The sequence below is a fragment of the Garra rufa genome, chromosome 17, assembly GCF_049309525.1.
Source record: "Garra rufa chromosome 17, GarRuf1.0, whole genome shotgun sequence".
In the NCBI taxonomy this organism is placed as follows: Eukaryota; Metazoa; Chordata; class Actinopteri; order Cypriniformes; family Cyprinidae; genus Garra; species Garra rufa.
In genome coordinates, this window is record NC_133377.1 from 9272183 (window position 1) to 9297221 (window position 25039).

General features: G+C 36.8%; 2 protein-coding genes across 3 annotated transcripts in view; one reads left to right on the forward strand and one right to left on the reverse strand.

Moving 5' to 3' along the window:
• gabbr1b (gamma-aminobutyric acid (GABA) B receptor, 1b) overlaps nt 1–11896 on the forward strand; it is a 113201-nt gene extending 101305 nt beyond the window's left edge. For both annotated transcript variants that reach the window (XM_073821829.1, XM_073821828.1), the window contains 3 exons: nt 2210–2338; nt 3799–3942; nt 4951–11896. In XM_073821829.1, coding sequence (XP_073677930.1) covers nt 2210–2338; nt 3799–3942; nt 4951–5235 — 558 coding nt within the window. In that variant the 3' untranslated portion in view covers nt 5236–11896. The remainder of the gene's footprint in view (nt 1–2209; nt 2339–3798; nt 3943–4950) is intronic.
• Nucleotides 11897–16223: 4327 nt separating this feature from the next.
• On the reverse strand, nt 16224–18840 carry tnfa (tumor necrosis factor a (TNF superfamily, member 2)). The gene is made up of 4 exons (XM_073821984.1): nt 18620–18840; nt 18501–18528; nt 18321–18392; nt 16224–16663 (listed from the first exon to the last, which is right to left on the reverse strand). Exons 1-4 carry the CDS (start codon nt 18791–18793, stop codon nt 16224–16226), a joined length of 714 nt encoding a protein of 237 aa, XP_073678085.1. The 5' UTR covers nt 18794–18840.
• Between the last annotated feature and the right edge of the window lie 6199 nt (nt 18841–25039).

Below are 25039 nucleotides of genomic sequence, written 5' to 3' on the forward strand. Positions count from 1 at the left end.
TGTCACTCCAGACCCAGAGCCCAGCCAGCCACCCCGACCCGCGGATTATGAGCCCATCGTAGACGGAAAGCCCGAGCCCGGAGCGACAGCAGTATGGAGTGCCGATGGGGTCATATCATCCGACCAGGTGCGAGAGCCGGCCACTACATCTGCGACGGTGGAGTGCTGCGTCGAGCAAGAAGGGGCGGTAGAGAGCCCCGCCCACTGCACCATCACTGAGGGTGAGCTGGAACAAGATTTTGGGGATGTAATTGACTGTGTCATGGAAATACCTATCTGCCTGGACTTCCCACCCACCCTCCCTCTTCTGCCTAGTCCTGAATCTCCGCTGGTTCCGCCCAGCCTTCCTGAATCCCCGTTGTCGACTGTCTGTCCCCTTGCTCACCCTCAGTCCACCATCTGTGCGGTGGGTTCGCCGCGGGTCTGCCAGTCTCCATCGGTGTCATGGCTGGAGGATCCCTCATCATCGCCTCCAGCCTCAGAGTCCTGGACTTTGCCTCGGCCCTCCGACCCTGCGGCTCCACCCCGGCTCTCTGCTCCCTCGTCTCCGCCGTCGCCCGTCGATCCACCAGCTCCACCGGGCACCATCGTCCCTCCGGCTCCGCCCTGGTCAGTCGTCGCCCCACCTTCGCCTCTGGACTCTACTCCTCCGGGTGTGCCTCGTCGCGCCGTCCCACCGGCTCTGTGGACCTCCTCCCTCCCGCGGGCACAGCCTCGGTCCTCTGACGCTCCGGCTCCGCCGCGGATCTCCGGATCTCCATCTCCGCCTTGGTCGCCAGAGCCTTGGGTTCTGCCTTGGCCCTCCGGATCCGCGGTGTCACCCAAGATCATCGGCTTTCCGTCTCCGCCTCGGGCTCTCCCACCACCTGCTCCGCCTCCGTCGGTCGGCCCCTTGGAGTCGTCAGCCCTTCCTCCACCATGGCTCCTCCCTCCATCGGCTCCACCGTGGAAATACATCTTGGCTGCGTTCTGGGTCCCACCTGGCTCCTCCTGCTCCAGCCCATTCCTGTCACATCCTTGGCTCCTCCCTCCGTCACCACCCTGGACTCCATCTTGTGCCCTCCTCCCGGGAGTCCGTCCTCCGCCGAAACCCCCTCCTAAGACTGTTTGTTGTTTCCTGTTTGTCGGCGTGAGGACACCCCTTCCGGGAGGGGGAGGTAATGTCACATCCCCGGACTTTCATGTTGGTTTCTCCCATTCTCCCCCGCAGTTCAGTGTGTGTTTGGTTCCTCCTTCATTGTCTCCACCTGGATGTGTAATCAGTCTGTGTATTTAAGGTGTGTGTTTTCCCCTGTACTCTTGTCGGTCTTTAATGTTATATGGATGTCTTACCCTGCTGTTCCTGTGTCTGCTTGTATTCCGTTGGATTTATTAAATATTCGTCTTTTACTACGTCGTTGTTCGTGTGTTCCTGCCTACATCGTGACACACACGTACATAACCTACACGCATATAAATAATTTAAAAAACCTGCATTGCATATATTTATTTCATTCAGCCATATAGCGTTTGTGAATTCACAATAGCGTTTTGATTTTAAAATGGGTTTAATATATCATGCAGCCTTTGAAAACAGTCTAATAATGCACCACTTCTGGTATTTTGCCAGTTACTCGACACAGGCAAAATACAATCAAGGATTTTTAAAAATCGTGTACAAACCTGGACCACAAAACCAGTCTTAAGTAGCACAGGTATATTTGTAGCAATAGCCAAAAATACATTGTATGGGTCAAAATTATCGATTTTTCTATTATGTCAAAAATCATGAGGATAATAGGTAAAGATCATGTTCCATGAAAATATTTTGTAAATTTCCTACCGTAATTATATCAAAACCTATTTTTAGTTTAGTAATATGCATTGCTAAGAACTTCAGTTGGACAATTTTCAAAAGCGATTTTCTCAGAATTTAGCTTTTTTTGCACACTCAGATTCCAAATACAAATAGTATCTCAGCCAAATATTGTCCTATCCTAACAAACCATACATCAATGGAAAGCTTAATTTATAAATAAAAAAAGACCATTATGACTGGTTTTGTGGTCCACGGTCACGATTGCGAAATCGTGATAGCCCTAATTTCAATTAATGGAAACCTTTTTTTACTTTTACTTAACAATAACAACACTAAGAAGTAAAAATGTGTTTTGTAAGCATTCATAGTTAAAGGCACACTTGTATATGTAACCATTCGTCTGTTTTTCAGGTGTTGTGTATGATCACGGCTCCCGTCACCATGATTCTGTCATCTAAGCAGGACGCCTCGTTTGCCTTCGCCTCGCTGGCCATCATCTTCTCCGTCTACATCACTCTGGTTGTCCTCTTCGTCCCTAAGGTATAACAGAAGATCGTTTTCTCAAAACAAGAAGGAGCACTAATGTAAATATTGTATTACAGTGATGAATATTAATGATGGATAACTAGAGCAAGGGAAGGAGTGATCAAAGAGGCGTGTAAATGTGTGACATATGCGTCTCTCTCAGCGGTCTGCTCGTGAAATGTTAAAGCGCGCTGAGTGACGATGTTATGGAGATGCGCTGTAATCAGTGTCATCCGAGGAGACAGGTGTTATTACACGTCTCAGGAGAATATGAAAGAGATGGAAGTAAAGACATAGATGGCTTTATACAACAGCCAATAGGCACAGTTATATATGCAAAGAAAGGCACCATGTTGTTTATATCCAGACACTTTTAGCTTTTATTTTATGTCTTTAAATCAGGCTGTCAAAAGACTTACAGTGCCTTGCAAAAGTATTCATACCCCCTTTTTCACATTTTGTTTTGTGGCAGCATTATGTTAAACTGCTTTAAATTAGTTTTTCCCCACATCAATTTACACTCCATACACCATAATAATGACAAAGCAAAATCCAGATTTGCAAATTGTACAAAATTATTAAAAATAAAACACTGAAATAAGTACATTGCATAAGTATTCATACCCTTAACTCAGTACATAGTTGAAGCACCTTTACAGCCTCAAGTCTTTTTGGGTATGATGTGACAAGCTTTGCACATCTGCATTTGGCAATTATCTGCCATTCTTTGCCTCACCTTTTCACCTCTCAAGCTCTGTCAGCTTGGATGGGGGCTGGCAGACATTTTCTAGAGTCCTAGTTGTTCCAACTGTCTTCCATTATGGATAATGCTTTTGTGAACCTTCAATGCAGCAGATGTTTTTCTGAACTCTTCCCTAGATCATTGCCTTAACACAAGTCTGTCACTGAGCTCTACAGGCAGTTATCTTGACCTCAGGACTTGGTTTTTGCTCTGATATGCATTTTCAGCTGTTAGACCTTTTCTGAGAGGTGTGTGCCTTTCTAAATCATACTCATTCAAATGAATTTGCCACAGTTTAACTCCACTCGAAGTGTAGTAACATCTAGAAGCAATATGAATGCTCCTGAGCTAAATTTCGAGTGTCCCAGAAAAGGGTGTGAATACTTATGCAACGGGATCTTTTTATTTTTAATAAATTTGCACAAATATTAAAAACCTATTTTTTGCTTTGCCATTATGGAGTAGGGAGTGTAGATTGATGTGGGAAAAAAGTAATTTCAAGTAGTTTAACATAAGGCAGCAACATAACAAAAAATGAAAAGTGAAAAAAATGAAGGGGTATGAATAATTTTGCAAGGCACTGTAAATGCAAACTGTTGCATACTGCTTACCTTTTGCATACTATTTTTAAAAAGCAATACATAAAGGCTGTATATATATTCTCATATATTCTGTCAGCAACAATCTCGTCTGTTGTTATACCCAGTGTGGTGTGTTTGTGTGTTTGGTGCAGATGCGGAGGCTTATCACTCGTGGTGAGTGGCAGTCGGACCAGCAGGAGACCATGAAAACCGGCTCATCCACAAACAACAACGATGAAGAGAAATCCCGCCAGCTGGAGAGAGAGAACAAAGAGCTGCAGAAGATCATCCAGGAGGTTCTGTGTCACCTTTAAATTCTGCAGCACACTGTTGAGGATGTCTGAAAGTAGCATACTGAGCACATCTCTGAATTGAACTGAAATGGGAATGCCATTTAAATGTATTTAGAATTTGATTTGAATGGGAGTTGGGGTACACTCTTAAAAATAAAGGTGCTTTGCGATGCCGTAGAAGAACCTTTTTTGTCTAAATGGTTCTATAAAGAACCTTTAACATCTGAAGAACCTTTCTGTTTCATGCTGAAAATTCAGCTTTGCATCACAGGAATAAATTACATTTTAAAGTATATTAAATTAGAAAACCTCTATTTTAAATTGCAATAATATTTCACAATATTACATTTTTTTCTATATTTTTAATCAAATAAATGCTGCCCCATTGAGCAGAAAACATTAACAAATTGTCGTAATTTTCAGGGGCAGATATTATTAATATGTAAAATTGTCATTTCACCAGGACAAAAAACATATTTTTTTATTTATTATCAGTAGACTTGAGCAGTAAAAGCTCGATGGATTATATGGATCCAAATTTAATGTCAAAATTGATCACTTATGTACTATTATATATATTAGTTTCCTTTTTTGCCATTTTTGTCAAAGTTAAAGTTATTTTAACTCAGTTTCCCTCTATTAGTTCTCATCTAATATTTTGTTTATTTCATTTTAGTTTTATTTCGCTTTATAGAAACTATTTTAACAACAACACTCGAAAGAAAATTCCCCTTTTGTGTGACTGGAATTTCTTTGAATTATGATTTAACGCAATCCTGTCATTCCAGTTCAGCATCTTAAAGGTTGTGTGGCCATTTCAGTTCAAATTCAGCTTCAAAGGAAGCTCATTCTCAAATTCTCAATTTTCCCCATCCTGTCTGATACTAAAAATGTCATGAGAGCTGTGGCAGATTGTCATGTTTTCTTTCATCTTCCTTTTTTCAGTGGTTCTCATATCTTCACAGATAATATTTTTAGTTTCTCATTTAGCCTCATGTTTTCTCCCAACAGAAAGAGGAACGTGTTTCAGAGCTGCGAAACCAGCTGTCAGAGCGACAGGCCCTGCGCTCCAGGAAACGCCCGACCTCCTCCAATCAGAACCACAGCTCTCCATCTCTCCCCACTCCTCAGAACGATCCCAAATCTCTCCTCCCTCCACCAGGATACCCCCTCCCGGCCTCCGACAACCACTCCCTCCCTCCCACCTTCTCCAACTCCTCCACCCTCTACCCGCCCGACGGCAAGATCAACCGCAACAACTGCCACCCCGGCCGACTCCAGCTCCTCTACAAGTGAACCTGGAGGAACTGGGACGTAACTGAAAAGGGGGGAAGAAAATAAGCTACTTTGATTCGCGGCCCACAGTTTTCTCTATCTCCGCCCAGCAGCCGGCCTTGTTTGTTTCTTTTGTTTCCGACACTTGCTGTGATTCATGGGAGGTTATACACAGGAGGCTTGAGAATCTGGTTTGGATTGCATCACACATGCTGTGAACCAATACACCGTTCAAATGAGTAACCCTCAGCTGATTTTGACTCAGAAAATTGAGGATGAACAATGACAAGCTAAAAAAAACCTCTTTACATGAATCATGAATTATACTAAATATTCACTTCAAATACTAATATTTAGGAATCTATGAAACAATCATATAATAACACAATTATTCCAAACTTCCTTACTTTGTATTGATCTTTTTTTTTTTTTGTTCATATGTGATCCTGGTACACAAAACCAGTCGTAAGTAGCAATAGCCAACAATAATACATTGTATGGGTCAAAATAATAAATTTTTCCAAAAATGCCAAAAAAATCTTGGGATATTAAGTAAAATTTTTGTAAATTTCCTACAGTAAATATATTAAAACTTAATTGTGATTAGTAATATGCACTGCTGAGAACTTTAATTGGACAACTTTAAAGTCGATTTTCTCAGTATTTTGATTGTTTTGCACTCCCAGATTCCAGATTTCAAATAGTTGTATCTCAGCCAAACATCAATCGAAAGCTTATTAATGCAGCTTTCAGATTATGTATACATCTTACTTTTAAAAAATTGACCCTTATAATTGGTTTTGTGGTCCAGGGTCATATATTTCCTACAGTTCGATCAAGTTATATAAATACAGGCCTTGACACACCAAGTGACGGCCAACGTCTGGCCATCATAGAGCATCAGTCAGCTTAGTTTTTGTGGTGTGTTCAGCACCATTGGCACTAGTCTGACTCCATCAGGGGCTTTTTGGCCCAGTTGAGCATGTCGAATCAATGTCCGCTGGCGTTGGCGCTGTCGGTGAGAGAGAACTTTGACTGGCTGTTCGGTTCGGCATGAGAATAAAAGCGAAAGTGATAAATGCGGGCAAAGAAGTCAATACAGCACAGACAGTCTGTTTTAATTTTCTGTCATCTCATCTGAGCATCCACTAACTAAATATTTTCACATTTTTCATCTGTAATTTAAAAAATTATCAATATTTCTTTATATAGAAAATGGCTTTGTTTACAGTTTATAAATATTCAGTTCTAGTTCTGGTTTCCCTTTCTGAATGACAAATACAGACTGTTGATACATGCTATTATGGAAAGTTATTTTCTCTCATGTAGGAACAGAATGTAGCTGCTAGTTGGCCATTGGCTGTGTTCAAGTGCAACTTTTAGCCAAGACACGCACAACGTGAGACAACAACAAGGTTGTCTTTCATCTCATTTAGTCTGGTTTGGTGTGTCACAGCCTTCGAACTTGGCTTAATGTAACATAAATGATGTCTTATAATGAAAAATGTAGTAGAAAAGCCATGAAATATTTACAATATTTAAAAATCCACATCGTTTTATACATATTTAGGACTATGGGGGCGCCGTTATTTCGATGACGTAAAATGGTTGCACTCGGTGAGCTACTGGCGCTACCTGTTGCTTTTTTTAACACAGCAAAACTCAGAAAATAAAATACTAATGTAATGACCACAGCTACTGATAATAGCTTACAGATGGTGATGCCATACCATCGATTTCTCCTCACAAGGAGTCTAAATGCTTCCGGATATCTAGTGAAATCTGCGCTAAGAAACTCTGGCGTCATGACAAGCGTTGGCATGTTTAAGGCATCTAGCGTTTCTTGTCTCTGCCATTTGTAAGCTCTTTTAGTAGTTGTTGTCTACTAAAAGACTCAAAGGCATCAGTGCTAAAGTGGAGAGAGCAAAGACGCAGGTCTTTAGGAAGTTTTATTCGTCCATCGGCACCTTCCCATTCTTTTCTCCCCTTCTTATCGCTAGAAAAGCAAGACTTACATAGCTTCTCTTGTTGCCCTTCGACTGAAAATTACAACTAAAAGCCACACAATGTGGCATTGTATCCGTATTTTATTTTCTAAATTCATCGAAATAATGGTGCCCCCCATAGTCCAAAATATGTATTAAACGATGTGGATTTTTTAAATAACGTTAATCTTTCATTGGTTTTCTACTACATATTTCAGTAAGAGACATTATTTATGTCATATTAAGCCATACAAGTCTTAATTCCCGGGGTTCCCATTAAGTTTGAACTCTGAAACTAAATTAGAGCGACTGATTCACAAACGCATTTGGTGCAATGTCAAACACGATCACATTTTGATATCATGACATTGATTTGCGATATATTTATCGTACAGTGACGATGTTGCCAATGCCCAGCCTTAGTAATATCCCACAGTTCTTAGTAACCTTTTCATTACAGTCTGCTATGTGCTTGATATGCAGTCGCGAGTTAGTGTGGTAACACTCTGGCACATTTTTTACACTTACATTTACCCATTTGGCAGATGCTTTTATCCAGTGCATTTTTACAGTATGTCTGAAGTTTACATTTTATCAGTATGTGTTTCCTGGGAGTCGAACCCTTGACCTTAGTGTTGCTGGCATCATACTTGAACTGCGTTTGACTTCTGAATTCTTCAAATCCTGTTGATAATCTACCAATTTTCCAATTTCAACACAAACTCATAAACATTCTTTCTCTGACGTGTATTACGAAATTTCTGTTTTATTAGTCCATTGCCTCATTTTGAACTCACTTTTTAGGGATTCCTATCTTGCATCACAGACATGATACCTCAAGTCATATAGCTTGTGAAGGAGAAGTCTGCTATTGCATTTCTAAGTGGTCAGGCTTGTGATTTTCACCAGGAAGATGATAAAGAAGGTGTAAAAACCCATAAATTCACAATGGACTTTTTGTAAGAAACCCACCAGAACACCTCAGCAGCTGCATAGCAACACCCTGCCAGTTTAGGGTGATTTTTGAAATGGCAAAAATCACAATTCTTTTATTAAAAAAAAAACATTCAAGCTTCACAATAAGCTGTGATGAGGTAATGAAATGATGTTGGTTTGCTCATACCCAGCTTTTCTCCCAGAGCATGCTGGGATAATATATTAACAGTCACAAGCTGTTGAAGGCATTTGAAGGCTTTGTAACGAGGAGACGTAATTTCATCACAGAATTGGTGGTTTTGTTTTTATTAGATCCCCCGTGTCGCTGGAAGCTGCAGATTGAATCTCCCAGCATTGTAATGTGGTTTGCTTCTAAATGGCACCTGCCATATTGAAAGTGTCACGGGATGCTGCTACTTTGCAATGCAAATAGCATTAAAAGTGCATCGTGCAGCCATCTTTGTGTGTGTTTGGTACACAGCTATGATGAAAGATTTTTAAAAAGAGGAATTAGTTTAGTAGTTGAGCGTGCATCACGGTACTTGGACACGCACATTCATACACTCATCAGCTGCTTTGTGTCACTCACAGCATGTTACATTCCTGATTTAAACAACTACTGTACAGTACAGATACAGTACATGATTTCTAAATACAGCATAGAGGAACTGGCTTCTTGGTCACCTCATTATGACTCAAAAGGCCAGTTTGTTGTCTGCAGCGCCCCTCAAATGACAGTCTTCAATGGCAGCTTTTCTCCACAGCTGTGCGTCTGCTTGACCCTCTTGCTTTATTTTGGCGTGCGCGGCTTGGATTCATCAGCAGGCCTGTACAGAAAAGTTTCCCCGGTTTCAGCTGGACTATTAATGGTTCATCTCGTCTGCCTCATTTCCTTCTTTGCGGTGGCAAAGACTGTCTCTCATTTGGAGGGATGGGATGTACAGAAAAAATCCCTGCAGGGACTATGAGAGTCATTTGTCTATTCATAAGTGCTTGTGACAACAGCACATTGCTCATTATTTTTGAGAACTGTTAATACCTCATAATATTTGAAATGTTGCTGCTGGTTTCATAAAACAAACAGGCTGTGTTCGAAATAGTATGCTAGTATACTACGCTTAGTGTAGTGTATAGTATGTGTACTGGGTATAGTATGCAATAACATATCCAACAATGAAAGCTCTCAAACTGCAGTAGAGTGAAACAATTGGGTTCCCAATGTAAAAATCCTGTTTATTTTCTTCACAGGGGATGTGATTTTTATTAGTAACCTTTATAGACATATATAGAGCTACGAGGTTGATAATCTTTTGTTGAAGCCATTTTTTAAACAACCTGATCTCATGACGAAATGTACCTGTGGGAACTTTTTCACAAGATGGCAAATACGTAGCGCCTTGTAAGTTTTGTGATGTATTTCATGTGAAATATCCACTGTTGGCATTAAAAGAGTGTTCGTTTTTTCCCCAGAACAGATGAACGTACATATGGACCGCTGAAAGGCGTTATAAGTCTAATTCTCCCTGACGTTTTAAAATAACGTACCATCTGCACTACACCTAAACCTACCCAATAGAATGAACAAAAGTGAATGTGACGTAAAAACGCAGTCACAAGCATGCCGTCTTAGCTTTTTTTTTTTTATCTCTCATCTTTCAGATCTTTCATTGTGAGTAATGTTTTTCACACTTGTTACGTCTGGAAAAGGAAACATATGGAGTTGTAATCATAACTGTGTGCGAAAACAATTACAAGTGCTTGCTGTTTTACCACCTCTAGTGTTCATTTCTGTTGAACACTGCAGTCATATGTGCTTATTGGTATGTATTTCGCATCTAACAAAGTTCCCACAGGTATGTTTGTGTCATGAAATCAGGCAGTTTTTAAAATAATCATGCCTAACAGTGAAATTCCTTGTGGAAAAACTACATTACCCATGATTCTGCGGTGATGCTCCACCAATCAGAGAACTACAAGAAGTAAATTGCACAAAAAGGTCCCATGAAGCACTGTGAATGATGTAGAGTCAGTTTCCCTGCACTCTTGAACTACCTAAATGTTTGTATGCATAATATGCATATTTTGCAATAAAAGTAAAATATATTGTTTCTGTATCTTTAAATCAATAGTCTATATTTTGTTTGTCATTGGCAATGCTTTATGGGATTGTAGTTCTTTTCTCTTATTAAGTACACAGTCTTGCAACTTTGTTTTTGTCTAATTCTCAAATGCTTTTTTACGTCAAATCAAAAACATTTTGTGAAATTGTTGAAAAATGTTAAAACTACGTGAACAGCAATTTGGAGAAATACCACAAAGCGCGTTTCCATTACAGATTTGCGTAAAACTTTGGCGATATTTTATTAATACCGATTAAAAAGTATCGTGAAATGACAGCGTTTCCATTAACCGGTGTTATGCGACTAAAGCGTATTTTTTTTCCTCTTGCGTTAAGTCATGCCAACAGATTTTTGTGGAACTTTGGCTATATTTAATCGAATGTGACCTGTAAATGTGAAAAAAAAAAATGTTTCCATTGCTGTTTTGCGAAATATTCCTTTTTCGAACTGCCTGAAAAACCACCCCATGCGAGCGCAAAAACTGTTTTGCGATATATGGGACTTTTTGCAAAATTGACGCGTTTCCCTTAGGTGTATTTTCAATTTGCAGTTTCATTTTGCACAATTTAAGGGGTAATGGAAACGCAGCTACTGTTGCACTCTATCAACTAATGTTAAATAATATTAAGCCCCCGAAAAGTAAATTTATTACCCATTAAATTGCATATTAACCATATTTATTTAAAGGTCCACTGAAGTGCTTTGAAACACGCAGCGTATTCAATGTGTTGACGCAATTTTAACTGAAACAGGAAGACAGGGCGTGGCATATCAAGCCAGTCCTGCCCTGCCCTCTTTTTTAAATAGCCAATAGCATTTTGTTTATTTCCTAGCTTTCAGAGCCACTGAGCTGTTCCAAGTTGATTGGACAATAAGTTAGTTTAGAAGCTGATGTCATCAAATTTGTTGATTTATATTGATGAACGTTAGAGACTTAAGTTTTGAAAGCTTATATCTTCTAACTGCACACTAGCTTATAAATAACAATATTCAGACTAAATACCAAAAAACTTGATTTCATGGGGACTTTAAAAAAAACAGCAATGCCATTTGCTGTTTGAAAGGTTAAGTGTAGCTGCACAGTTTGAGATAGTATTTGTTAATAAACAAGACAGAATAATGTCAAAACTAGTGCTATAATTTACTGTACTATAGCAAACTAGCATTCTATTCTGAACACGGATGGAGATTGAACTGCATCATGATCTCATCGATTTGGTGTGTCATAAGCACTTGTGATTGGCTGAATGGTGCTCTTGTGATTTACACAAATGCTGATACAAGATGACTCTCCAGGAATCCTGGGGAGGATGTCGTGAACATGAGTACGAACCCCGCCATGGTGTTTATTATCGGTCTACTGTAATGTTTTATTCATCATTTCTCGTCAAATGGTGGCTCAATAATAATCATGGTAGTGATGTTCATGCAGACAATGATATGCACAAATGTCAATTGTGTAAATGCTAAATGTACATGATAAATGTATTCTCTTGCACAAAGTATGAAGTATATAAAGTCAAAGGTATTCGTATGTGGTATTGAAAATATATTTGTATTTGTACTATGATAGATACTGTACAACGCTACTGGACTGGTGTCTATGGTGAAATAAATGTAGTTTTTGCTACATTTTTTTAATCTGTTCGCCTCTTTAGTGGTTTTTGTGGTTGATGAGTCACATTGCACTCACAGAAGATTTTTTATAATTGGAATTGCTTTATTACCCTCAGGTGCAGCGTACAAGCTTGCCAGTTCATTATTTTGAAGCACTTCAGTCACCTTCAGCACTGACTGTGTGAATATGAGAAAACTGACGTAATGAACGAACATGATATGGTGTCTTATGGCATTTCGGTGGAAGACATGGTCAAAGGGGAACTTCCAGTTAGTGCCATTTCCATTTACACTTTCGAGATATATTTAGACTAGAGCTTTGTTTGATGGTGTTTCTGTGCCATATTGATCTGTTTCCAAATGAGTCTACTGTATTTAAATATAGGTGGGACTATAGAACTGAAACAAATTCTTAGTAATATTGTGCCACAAATAATCAGTATACATCAGTTTGACTGAATGCGCTGTACATTTTCTGTTATGTTTGGTGCTTGGTGTTTTATTTGAAACATTGGTATGACAAGAAAATCTGACAAGCTTTTTTTTTTGTTGCTGTAAGAATATGACAAACAGATAAAAAATACTATAGACACTGCACTTTTTAATGAACGACATCCTATGAATAATTCACTGCAATGCTCTAAGAATCTATCATTTTTATTCCAAATCCTCACTCTCATGGCTGATTTAAAATTTCATTTTCCCCTTTTTTACTTCTAATCCGTACCTCTAATCCGACTTTTTCCAGGTTTAAGTGCTATAATCGGGTCCCCGATGCATCTACCAACCCAGAAAATGCGGTGTACAAGTTCTAATGCCATGGTGAAAGTTCGAGCAAAGCATGCTAATTGTTCTGTCTTAGGCTGCACAGATGTGCACAGAACACTATTTAGAGTCTCAGCCTCAGAGGAGACATGAGAGCAGTGGATTTATTGATTAATTTCCTGTATATTAAGCTGCTGCCACACAGATCTAATATAAACATGTGATTTCTTTCCCAGGTTTCTACCTTCACAAACATATCAAACTGTTTTTGTAGCTCATGTGTTTTTTGACATAAACTTGTGTGTATTTGATAGTTTAAGCGCAATAAGACATGAAAGACAACTTAGTTTAGTATTTTCATGCCACGTGACAGCCGCTTTCTGTGCGTGTGCTTCAGAAGTTTTATCAGAAGTTTGAACTCAGATATCAGAAGTTTAAATATGGTTTTCAAAACGTGCGATTTTAGCGCGATAGACATGATAATCAAAACCAAGGAGCTGTTTTGTAGCATAGAGTATCTGAGGTACGAGATATAAAGGCACTGCTTCCATTCAAAATGTGCATTTTCAAAACTTCACAGACACATTATGGGGACATCTTAGACTTATATTACATATTTTAAAAGGGGGCATAATGGGGGCAAAAAACGTTATGCCTAAATACAATCACTAGAAGTAAGATAAACGTAGGCTATAAATGAACTATGGTCGCATTTAACTGATTTAACCTCTGTAGTGCCATTTAACAACTTAGCAAATGCCTTTTTAAAACATGTAAAAGCTTTCAAAAAGTCACAAAGGGGTTTTACTGATGTATTTTATGTGGTTCAATGAAGTGTGAAAATAGCTTGAGCTTGTGTTGACCACAGACCTTATTTCAGGCACTTAACCCAAAACCCATTCAATTTTATTTTTACTTCAACCTGAAGTGCTAAAATGCTTATTTGGACTGCAAAATTACATCATCCCTGCAGCAACATATTGAACCCTGTTTTTAAACATGCTTTTTGCATTCAGCCTTTAAACTAGTTTATTGGCAGTCACTGATTGTTTACAATTCAGCAGAAGTTACTCTCATAATTTGCACAAAGCATCTTACCCTGACCTGAAATTTATGGAAAATACTCTTATATGGAGAAGATGATTCAAACTTTGCAAACTTTTTAACAAAAAGCAACATTTACAGTTAACTCTCTTCCAGTAGACACTGATTGATTTTTCAAGCACACACTTATGAATACATATTATATACAGTTGAGCTCAAAAGTTTACATACACCTTGCAGAATCTGCAAACTGTTAACTACTTTACTAAAATAAGATGGATCATACAAAATGCATGCAATTATTTTTTATTTAGTACTCACCTGAATAAGATATTACACATAGAATACATTTACATATAGTCAACAAGAGAAAGTAATAGCTGAACATATGAAAATGACCCCGTTCAAAAGTTTACATACACTTACTGTGTTGTTACCGGAATGATCCACAACTGTTTTTTTTTTTTTTTTTTTTGGTGATAGTTGTTAATGAGTCTTTTGTTTGGTCTTGAACAGTTACACTTCCTGCTGTTTATTACCCCCATAATGTAGCCTACACATTATCCCTCAATGCCTCAAGCAGTTTTTCAATTGTTGTGTGACAAAAACCCACTGATTTTATTGCTCCTCAACCATTGTTGATTAATAACAGAGTAACAGATAGGCCTGAAGTAACCACAAAAATGCCCACTCTACATGAGTGTTCCCTGAAGCCTGAGTTGGTGGTGCGTAAAAGGGAGTTTCCCCTCACCGAAACCACACAGTTTTCTCTGATGAGGAAACCGTGTCAGCGGAAACGTGCACATGGAGGGGTTTGCAGAATGCACGAGAAAGACAGTTTCCCTAATACCCTGCTTTTTAAATTTAAATAGAAATATTTTGAGGACTGAGGTATTTGTTCACAACCAATGTTTCCTCTACAGAAACCTCACTTTTCACAACCAGTGTTTATACCCTTTGCTCCTAAAACAGCCCTGCTGAAAAATCAGCTAAAACCAGCCTAGGCTGGTTGGCTGGTCGTAGCTGGTTTAAGATGGAAGTAGCTGGTTTTAACTGGTGGTTTCCCAGCCTGACCAACTAAGACCAGCCTGACCATGCTGGGAAAGTGGCCAAAACCCCTCTTAAACCAGCCTGCTGACCAGCTAAAGCCAGCCAACCAGCCTAGGTTTTTTCACCAGGGAAAGCTGATTTTAAAGGAACACCCCACTTTTTTTGGAAATAGGCTCATTCTCCAACTCCCCCCAAGTTAATAAGTTGAGTTTTACCATTTTGAAATCCATTCAGCCGTTCTCCTGTTCTGGTGATATCACTTTTAGCATAGCTTAGCATAGATTATTGAATCCTATGAGACCAATAGCATCGCGTTCAAAAATGACCAACGAGTTTCCATATTTGTCCTATTTAAAACTTGACTCTTCTGTAGTTATATCCTGTAATAATACCGGCGTAAAATGTAAAGCTGTGATTTTCTAGGCCGATGAGATTAGGAACTACATTCCCATTCTGGCGTAATAGTCAAGGAAGTTTGCTGCCGTAATATGGACGAGGCAGACGCAGTAATATCACGCAGCACCTGAAATTAGTTCCGGAATGGGAGTGTAGTTCCTAATCTTAGAAATCCTAGAAAATCACAGCTTTACATTATCCACTGATATTAGTACACGATATAACTACAGAAGAGTCAAGTTTTAAATAGGACAAATATGGAAACTCGTTGGTCATTTTTGAACGTGATGCTATTGGTCTCATAGGATTCAATGATCTATGCTAAGCTATGCTAAAAGTGATATCGCCAGAACAGGAGAACGGCTGAATGGATTTCAAAACGGTAAAACTCAACTTATAAACTCGGGGGGAGTTGGAGAATGAGCCTATTTCCAAAAAAGTGGAGTGTTCCTTTAAAGGAAAGTTGTAAATTTCAGAAAAAATCAGAATTTAAAGATTACATGACAGATTTATTACATGTTTAAATTCATTACAATAGCAGTGCAGTAGATTTTCTTTTAATAAATAGTTAAATAAATAGTAAATAAATACCCATCATAAATACACATATTATTAACATTCGAAAAAAAGTTTTCAAAAAAGTATATAAATAGGAACTTGGAATGCTTTAATTCAGCATTCATTAGACACTATAGCTAAAATACCTATTTTTCCCCCTTATTGATATCTGGATACCTGGATCTGATCCATAAGAATCATAGAGTTATAGATTTTGACCTGTTTTAATGTAAAACATTCACTCTTTCAGGTCTTATCAGTGTCATTGCAGCTCACAGTATGTCGCTTTCCTCCTCACAAGTTTGTATTTTTTGCTTATTTTTCAAGGTTAGCTTGACATCTAGCTACACTGTAAAAAAAAAAATTGTTCTGGTAATTTTCTGCCAGGACATTATCCATTACTTTGACGTCATTTCCGTTCACTCTAAAACACAACAATGCAGTGCAAAATTCAAAATACAAGTAAACACCTGTACACAATAAATACGGCAGTTCCTTCATATAAATACAGTACATTTGGCCTATTTAAGAGTGTTTATCATAAAGCAAACACCCCAAAGAAGGTCTTTCCGTTTTCAGTCTCGACGCGGGGCAGGAGTTCTGTCGTTGTGTTGGTCCGCAGTTTGTCTCCGGCTTGCAGGTTAAAGGCCGCGCCGAGATAAATCGTGTTGTACCACAGATCGTCAGTGTCAGGTGCGTACACGCAGGCGGAACGGATCGCACTAAACAGAGGCTTGTAGCTGTCATAGGAGTCGGAATAGCGCCACACAGCGTGGCTCATATGCACAACGTCGTGGTCCTCAGGCATGTCAGTCTTGCAGCTGATGTGAAAAGACACTTGGCTGTAGACGAAGTAAATGCCGTCAGCAGGTATGATGATCTCTTTGTTCACTACTTCCAAGCCGCCTGAAGCAAAAGCCTGGTCCTGATTCCTTCTCCAATCTAACCTGGTTTTACACACTTTAGGGTCATATGCACCTAGAAGAGAATAAAAACATGGCCTAAGTCAGTGGTTCTCAATAGATTTTTGCTTTCCCCTTACGAAAATTAACCATGGTTTTACTGCAGTAAAAGTATTTTTTTGTTTGTTTGTTTGTTTGTTTGTTTGTTTGTTTGTTTGTTTGTTTGTTTGTTTGTTTGTTTGTTTGTTTGTTTGGATTACCATTTGTGACCCTGGATCACAAAAAAGGGTCAGTTTTTTAAATTTATTGTATGATTTGTTATGATAGGACAATATTTTTTCAAGATACAAGTAATTGAAAATCTGGAATCTGAGGGTGCAAAAAATCTAAATATTAAGAAAATCGTCTTTAATTGTGTCCTAAGAAGTTCTTAGCAATGCGTATTACTAATCAAAAATTATGTTTTGATATATTTATGGTAGGAAATTCACAAAATATCTTCATAGAACATGATCTTTACATGAGTTTTGGCATTAAAAAAAATCTATAATTTTGACCCATACAATGTATTTTTGGCTATTGCTACAAATATGCCAACGCTACTTATGACCAGTTTTGTGGTCCAGGGTCACATTTTAGTGGTTAGTGTAGCAAAACCATGGTTAATTTGTTGTTTTTGTAAGGGTAGGTATCATAAATAAGGTTAGACATCAAGTGACAACCTTACAAAGCACCATAATGACTTTTTTATGGTCTTGGTGAATGCAATTCATAGATATACAAGTAAATAATACATTTTGGTAACACTTTTCAATAAGGTGACTTTTGTTAACATTAGTTAATGTATTAACTAACGCAAACGAACAATGGACAGCACATTTATTACAATATTTATTCATCTTTGTTAATGTTATCTAATAAAAATACAGTCGTTCGTTGTTTATGTTAATTCACAATGCATTAACTAATGTTAACAAACACAGCTTGTGATTTAAAAAAAAGTAAATGCTGAAATTATCATTAACTAAGCATAATAAATGCGGTAAAAGTATCGTAAATTTTTAGTTCATGTTAACTAATAGTTAACTAATGTTAACTAATGAACCATATTGTAAAGTGATACATTATTTATATTTGAAGTTGCCTAAATTAACATCGGTTCGTATATTAACAAACATAAATTAATAATGAACAATAGTAGCCTATATGTAGGCCTATAAAGTAATGTTAAACTAAATGAATAAATGCTGTAAAAATAGTTATCCATTCATTTTTTGTGAACATTGCATTGATACTTAATACAAAATAAATGCAATTTATGCAATAAATGAAAAATGTCCATAAACATATTTCATAGTTTCTACAGCCGTCACTCAAAATATCAAAACTGTGCTTATTCTCACTGTATGTAAAACTCTATCTGTATTTAGGGTCATATTTTCTCCTAATTTGTATAGTTTGTATGATTTTCAAGTCATCTGTTCATATTAGTGTCTGTAATTGTTTCATTTCTTACTGACAGATGAATTTGTGACAAACTTTGAAAAAGACTTACAACCAATTTTAATTTTAAAACTCAATCCATTTAAAAAAATCAAATCTGACATTTATTTGTTTATCCGACGTTTTTGGATACATAACCAAATGATTGAAGTTTATAGTCTAGTCAGCTTCAAGATATAATACAATCACCCCCAAAAGTATTTGGAATAAGTTATTGGAATTAAGCTTACCTGTTAAATGGATGGCGGCCTTGGAGGATACATTTTCTTTTGAAAGATGGTCTCTTAATGTAAGACTCAGCTCTGATAGGGAAAGACACAAAATAACTCATGTAAGATGATTTTGTTTCATAGGAAATCAATCTGATGTGAATGAAAAAAGAAGATCTGAAACTAAGGGTCTGAACTTACCATTTGCACTTTCCTGATTGTTCTGAGACTAGAATGAAGAAGAAACATAATTAGTACACAAGAATACACAAGTATGTGTCTGAAATGGCTTATTTACTATATAGGCCAGGTTTTTTCACCTTGTTGAGCGTGAAGCAGACGACAGCGGCAGCACACAGGGCCACAGCCAGCAGGACCCCACATACCCTCCACACGCCTGATTTTGAAGATCTGGCTTTTTTCCTCGACACCATCACCTGTGGTAAGGGCAGCGCTACTTCTTCAAGAAACTGACTTTTAAGATCCATCATCATGTCTGTTAGTCCTCTGGAAGCTCAAGTTAAACTGTGTACAAATATATGAAGCTTCTTAAATGCAAGTCCCCTCAGTGCAGTTTATCACTTCGCTGTTTTGCTTGGTTGGTCTGTCTGTCTTGTGTTCAGAAAAACTGGTTCTTCATCCTTTTTAAAGCAGAGAGACTGCAAGGCCAGGGGAAACTCCAGTGATGTCAGAGTGTGGAGAAAAAATGAGCAGCAGAGGGAGACGAAGAGGAGAAACCATGAGATACACCTACGCGTATTTTTACGCCCACTTACACACAAAGGGAATTACAATGACTAAAACAAAAGCAAATGTGTCATGGCTCCTGGTTTACAGTTTTGTGACATTGTATCACTACTAAAACAAAGGTTCTTTATTGACATCTACACTCTTAAAAATAGAGGTGCTTTAAAATGTTCTTCACAGTGATGCCATAGAAGAACCATGTTTGGTTCCACAAAGAACCATTCAGTCAAAGGTTCTTTAAGGAGCCATCTCTTTTTTACTTTTTTATAATCTGAAGAACCGTCTTTCGCCACAAAGAACCTTTTGTGAAACACACTCTTAAAAATAAAGGTGCTTTAAAAGGTTCTTCAGACCGATGGCATAGAAGTACCATTTTTTGGTTCCACAAAGAACCATTCAGTCAAAGGTTCTTTAAAGAACCATCTCTTTCTTACCTTTTTATAATCGGAAGAACCTTCTTTCGCCACAAAGAACCTTTTGTGAAACAGAAAGGTTCTTCAGATGTTAAAGGTTCTTTATGGAACCAAATAGACAAAAAAAGTTCTTCTATGGCATCGTGAAGCCCCTTTGTTTTTACGGGTGTATGATTCTATAAAAAAAACCTTTGAGTTTCATAGAAAGTTCTTTGTAGTGGAAAAAGTTTCTTTAGATTTTTAAGAACTGTTCACTAAATAGTTGAGGATCCCAAAATGAATCTACTAATGAAAATGTATATTTATTTGCATTTATTTTATCTTACATATATAAAATGTGCAAAATATTATATAAATTACTTTTTTAGATATTAGTGATTAGTTTTTTATAATTGTATTATTTCTTAATGGATAATTTTTGGAATTTGAGTGGATTGATCATGAATACTTATTATAATTCATTAAGATATTACATAATATTTCCAGGAATTAAACACTTGGGTTAAGTTAGCAAAATCATTCAATCTTAATTTATAGCATATTTTATATTTTATAGTTTCAACAATCCCTTCAAATAAAAAGATAAGACTATACATATTTCATAGAATTATATTATTCAGAGTTATCTCTTTCATTCCATTCTATTTGATTTCTCTGTAAGTATTCAACCAAATGATAAAATTCAGAATTTTTTGTATTAAATCATTAAACATTTAGAATCATATTTATTCTGAAAAATATCAGATGACGAAAGGAGAGAGGCTTTTCCTCTTACTAAGAACAAACCAAAAAGTTTAGAATGGATTTTTCTCTGTTTGTTGCAAAATTCTACACTCTCTTCACTGTTTTTTCCAAAGTCATTCGTCCGGTGCAAGTGAGAGGTGAGCAACACAATTTCCTCTTTTGTGTGTGTGTGTGTGTGTGTGTGTGTGTGTGTGTGTGTGTGTGTGTGTGTGTGTGTGTGTGTATTCATCATGACATGATTGAAAGTGGCCGAAGAAATAAGTGCTTTTGACATTTTTATAGGCCTCGCAGCATGAATGTGTGATAGCTGAGGAATTACTCTGTCCATTTATCTCAGACAATGGCTTTTGTCCATGCAGGTCTTGCAACAACAATGTTTTGATGACTGTGGGGAGCTGTTAGTGCAGCTCTGCTCACTGCTCGACAGGTAGACACTTGTGAAAAACAACAAAAAAAAAAAAAAAAACAATGAACAGCAACAGAAACTATGAGGTTATGTCTAGCAATCCTTATAGAAACAAGGATGTTGCTGTATAATTTAATTTTTAAAAGAACATTTAGAGATGAAGAGAGAGAGATGAAAATTTTGCCTGTAAAAGGTGTTTTATTAACTGTTTTATTAACTTCACATCCCATATGGCAAAATGTTTAATTATTCTATAAGAGTTTGTAATCAAATATGGAGTAGATATCAAAATCCTTATTATTTTCAGCAAAGGTGTCATTATAATAATCAGGAATATATTTGATATTGGAGTATTTACAAATATCCCTCATTTTGACACTATCATTAATTTATCCAAAAACAAGTTATGCCATACAACCAAAAAATTAGTTGAGGTATTAACTAAAATTAAAGAACAATGAACAATACATTTATTACACTATTTACACTATTTATTCATCTTTGTTGACGTTAGTTTGATAAAAATACAGTTGTTAACTGATGTTAACTAATATAGTTAACTAAACCTTATTGTAAAGTGTTATTTTTGTATTGTTTTCATAATATATAAAAATGTATGAGCAGATTTGAACAATAATCAGAAAGGAATATACATTACAATGCTTATATATATATATATATATATATATATATATATATATATATATATATATATATATATATATATATATATATATATATATATATATATATATATATATATATTAAAGTTACTTTTTTCAACCAGCAAGTTTTTTTGTTTTGTTTTTTGACCGGAAATGACAAAGGTTTCTGCCAAAAGATAAGACGACGATGTACAAGAGGCATCATTGTGGAAAAAAAATATTTCTCAGATTTTATTTACAAATTAACAAAAAGTTGCATGTCCAAAATTATCTATAAAAAAGTTCTATACCATTCCAAATAGTCCAAGCTGTTCTAAAGCATCCTAATTACCCTGATTCATTGGGAACAGCTGTTTTAATCAACTCAACAGGTGAAAAACAGAAGACCTGGGAGGACACCACTTCTCCAGATAAGGCACACAAAAGGCTGCTTGGCCTTTGCAAATGCTCATCTGGACAAAGAAGAAGACTTCTGGTCTTCAGTTTTATGGTCAGATGAAACATAAAATCAATTGTTTTGCAACAATGATGTAGCCTTCATTTGGCGTAAAAAAGGAGAAGCCTTCAACCCTAAGAACACCATCCCCACTGTCAAACATGGTGGTGGGAACCTAATGTTTTGGGGGTGTTTTTCAGCCGGTGGACCAGGGAACCTAATCACAGTAAACGGCACCATGAAAAAGGAGCAATACAGCAAAATTCTCAACAACAACATCAGGCAGTCTGCAGAGAAACTTGACCTTGGGCACCAGTGGACATTTCAGCACGACAACGACCCAAAACACACAGCAAAAGTGGTGAAGAAATGGTTAGCAGACAAAAACATTAATGTTTTGCAGTGGCCCAGCCAGAGTCCTGAGTTAAATCCAATTGAGAATCTGTGGAGGGAGCTAAAGATCAGGGTGATGGCAAGGAGACCCTCCAACCTGAAAGAGTTGGAGCTCATCACTAAAGATAAATGGCCAAAAATACCAGTGGAGACATGCAAAAAGCTGGTCAGCAATTATAGGAAGCGTTTGATTGCTGTAATAGCCAATAAAGGCTTTTCTGTTGATTATTGAGAAGGGTATGAATAATTTTGAACATGCCACTTTTTGTTCAAATGTAAATGAAAGCTGAGTAATCATTTTTTCCACAATGACGCCTCTTGTACATTGTCTTATTATCTTCTGGGACATGTCTGTGTCATTTCTAATCAAAAAAAAAAACTTGCTGGTTGAATAAAAGTAACTTTAAGTCAGAATTTCGGGCTGTATATAGCAGAGGGTCTAAGACAGATCCTTGTGGCACTCCATACTTTACTGGCATTAACTGAGATGATTCCCCGTATAAATAAACAAAGTTGTAACAGTTGGAAAGACTGTTTTGTAATCAATCTATGAGTATGTCATGATCTATAGTTTTGAACACAGCACTAAGATCAAGTAAAACTAGGAATAAGATGCCATGGTCTGACGTAATAAGGAAGTCATTTGTGCACAAGTGCAGTTTCTGTGCAATGATGAAGCCTGAAACCTGACTGAAATTCGTCCAGGATATCTTTCTCTTGCAGGAAGGAACACAATTGAGCAGACACAACTTTTATACAATTTTAGACATAAACAGAAGATTTGCCAGCTTGAAGGGTTTTAGAACATGACCTATATATATATGGGCCATTCTACAGAATTGGTGCAAACTGTTGTCCCACAACCACAAAAAAAAAATTCAAAAGCATTTAAGAATTTAAATATTAGATGTTTACTAAGATCTTTCTATTATCTATTGAAACCCACTGTAATGTTTTAAATATCAGTAAGCTTAATAAATATAAAATCATCATTTATTGCTTACTTTTAATTATGAGGTGGCTGTCTAAGCCTAACCCCTAAATTTCAACTTACGAAAATGATACTGAAACAATTTTTGAATTTTGTTCAATTGTTGTTCTTTTTAAAAAGTGAAGTTCAAAAATATTTATTTTATATTTTCTTAAATTAGGAAATGTCCCACATTTTTATGTCACTACTGAAACTTTTAGTGCATTGACTGAGACTGATTTTAACTACAGCCCTACATTTATGATCAGGAAATATCTCTGTGTCCCTCTATCTCATAGATACATGGTGAGTAGATAGGTGGCGTAAATGTGTTCAAAAGTCTGAAAATCTGTGTGTAACCTTAAAGAACATCACTACCGCACACCATTTTCCTATAATTCTACATTTTTTGTATGTTATTCCATAACATTTAGTGTTTATATGTGTACAACTGTTCAGAACTGTACTAGCTAACCTGATTAGCATCTTTGAGCTATAGGTTCAAAAGTATCTAAAATTGTCACAACCGAGTCACGACCAAAACATGTTATGATTGTTTCTGTAGTGACAAAATGGAACACATAATCCTTTATTTGGAGGAAACGAACAAAACTTTAGTACAATTATGGATTTTTGTTTTTTATTTTAATATGTTTTATTAGTGTTTTAGTATGTGGGTTAAAATTCTGTATTGTGGTCGCTACCAAAACATTACTGTCACTACCAAAAATGTGCGGTCACTACTGAAACATGGGATGTTTTGTCAAAAATAAACTGAATTATCAACTAAGATGTTATGATAGTGTTTGGTTCAATGTATATTCAAACTAAAAAATCCTTAAGTTTGAAATCAGTATCAACTTTTTGCCTTTAACAAAGAAAAATTGGATTCATATGCAACAAATCTCATAAATCACACTTAAAATTTAGTTAAATTTGTAATTGTTATTGATTTACCTCTGAAATACAATATGAGAATTAACTGCATAATTACTACACTGTAAAAAGTTTTCACCAGTTTCAACTTAAAAACGTACGTTTAGCAGCTGCCTTAAAATGTTAAGTTAAATCAACTTAAGTCATTTAAGCTCACAAGTTAAATCAACTAATTTCGATTGTAATAAGTTAAAATGACTTGTAGTTTTACGCTGATTTAACTTAAAAACTTAAGGCAGCTGCTGAACTTTGGTTTTTAAGTTGAATCTGGTGAAAACTTTTTACAGTGTAGAAATGTGTACCTTGGCATAAAAAATTTGTGGAATTTTTTTTCAAGATGTTTCCAACTCTGACTTTGAACCAATTCTGTAGAATATATATACAGTCAAGCCCGAAATTATTCATACCCCTAGCAAATTCTGACTTAAAGTTACTTTTATTCAATCAGCAACTTTTTTTTTTTTTTTTTGATTAGAAATGACACAGACATCTCCCAGAAGATAATAAGACGATGTACAAGAGGCATCATTGTGGAAAAAATGATTACTCATCTTTTATTTACATTTGAACAAAAAGTGGCATGTTCAAAATTATTCATACCCTTCTCAATAATCAATAGAAAAGCTTTTATTGGCTATTACAGCAATCAAATGCTTTCTATAATTGCTGACCAGCTTTTTGCATGTCTTTTTGCAAGTCAGATATTTTCTTTTTAATTGAATACAGTTATACAGTTATTGCTATTAATGGTCGCACCACATGATGAGCGGTCGCTCCAAATGACACAAAGACCTTGTATCATTAAAAATCTATTTAAAGAGACGTGGAGCACATGGCATTAACTGCAGACATTTCTTAGCCCCAGTTATTTCTGAACCTTGCCCAATTTTGGCTGCTGAATTAGCCCTTCGCCGGGGGTTTGAACAGGCGATCTGACCAGTCATAACATGAATCTGTCATTTTTGTCCAACAAACAATCCAGACAAGAGAGTAGATTAACGTCGGCGGACTTGAATTTGAAAAAATGGTG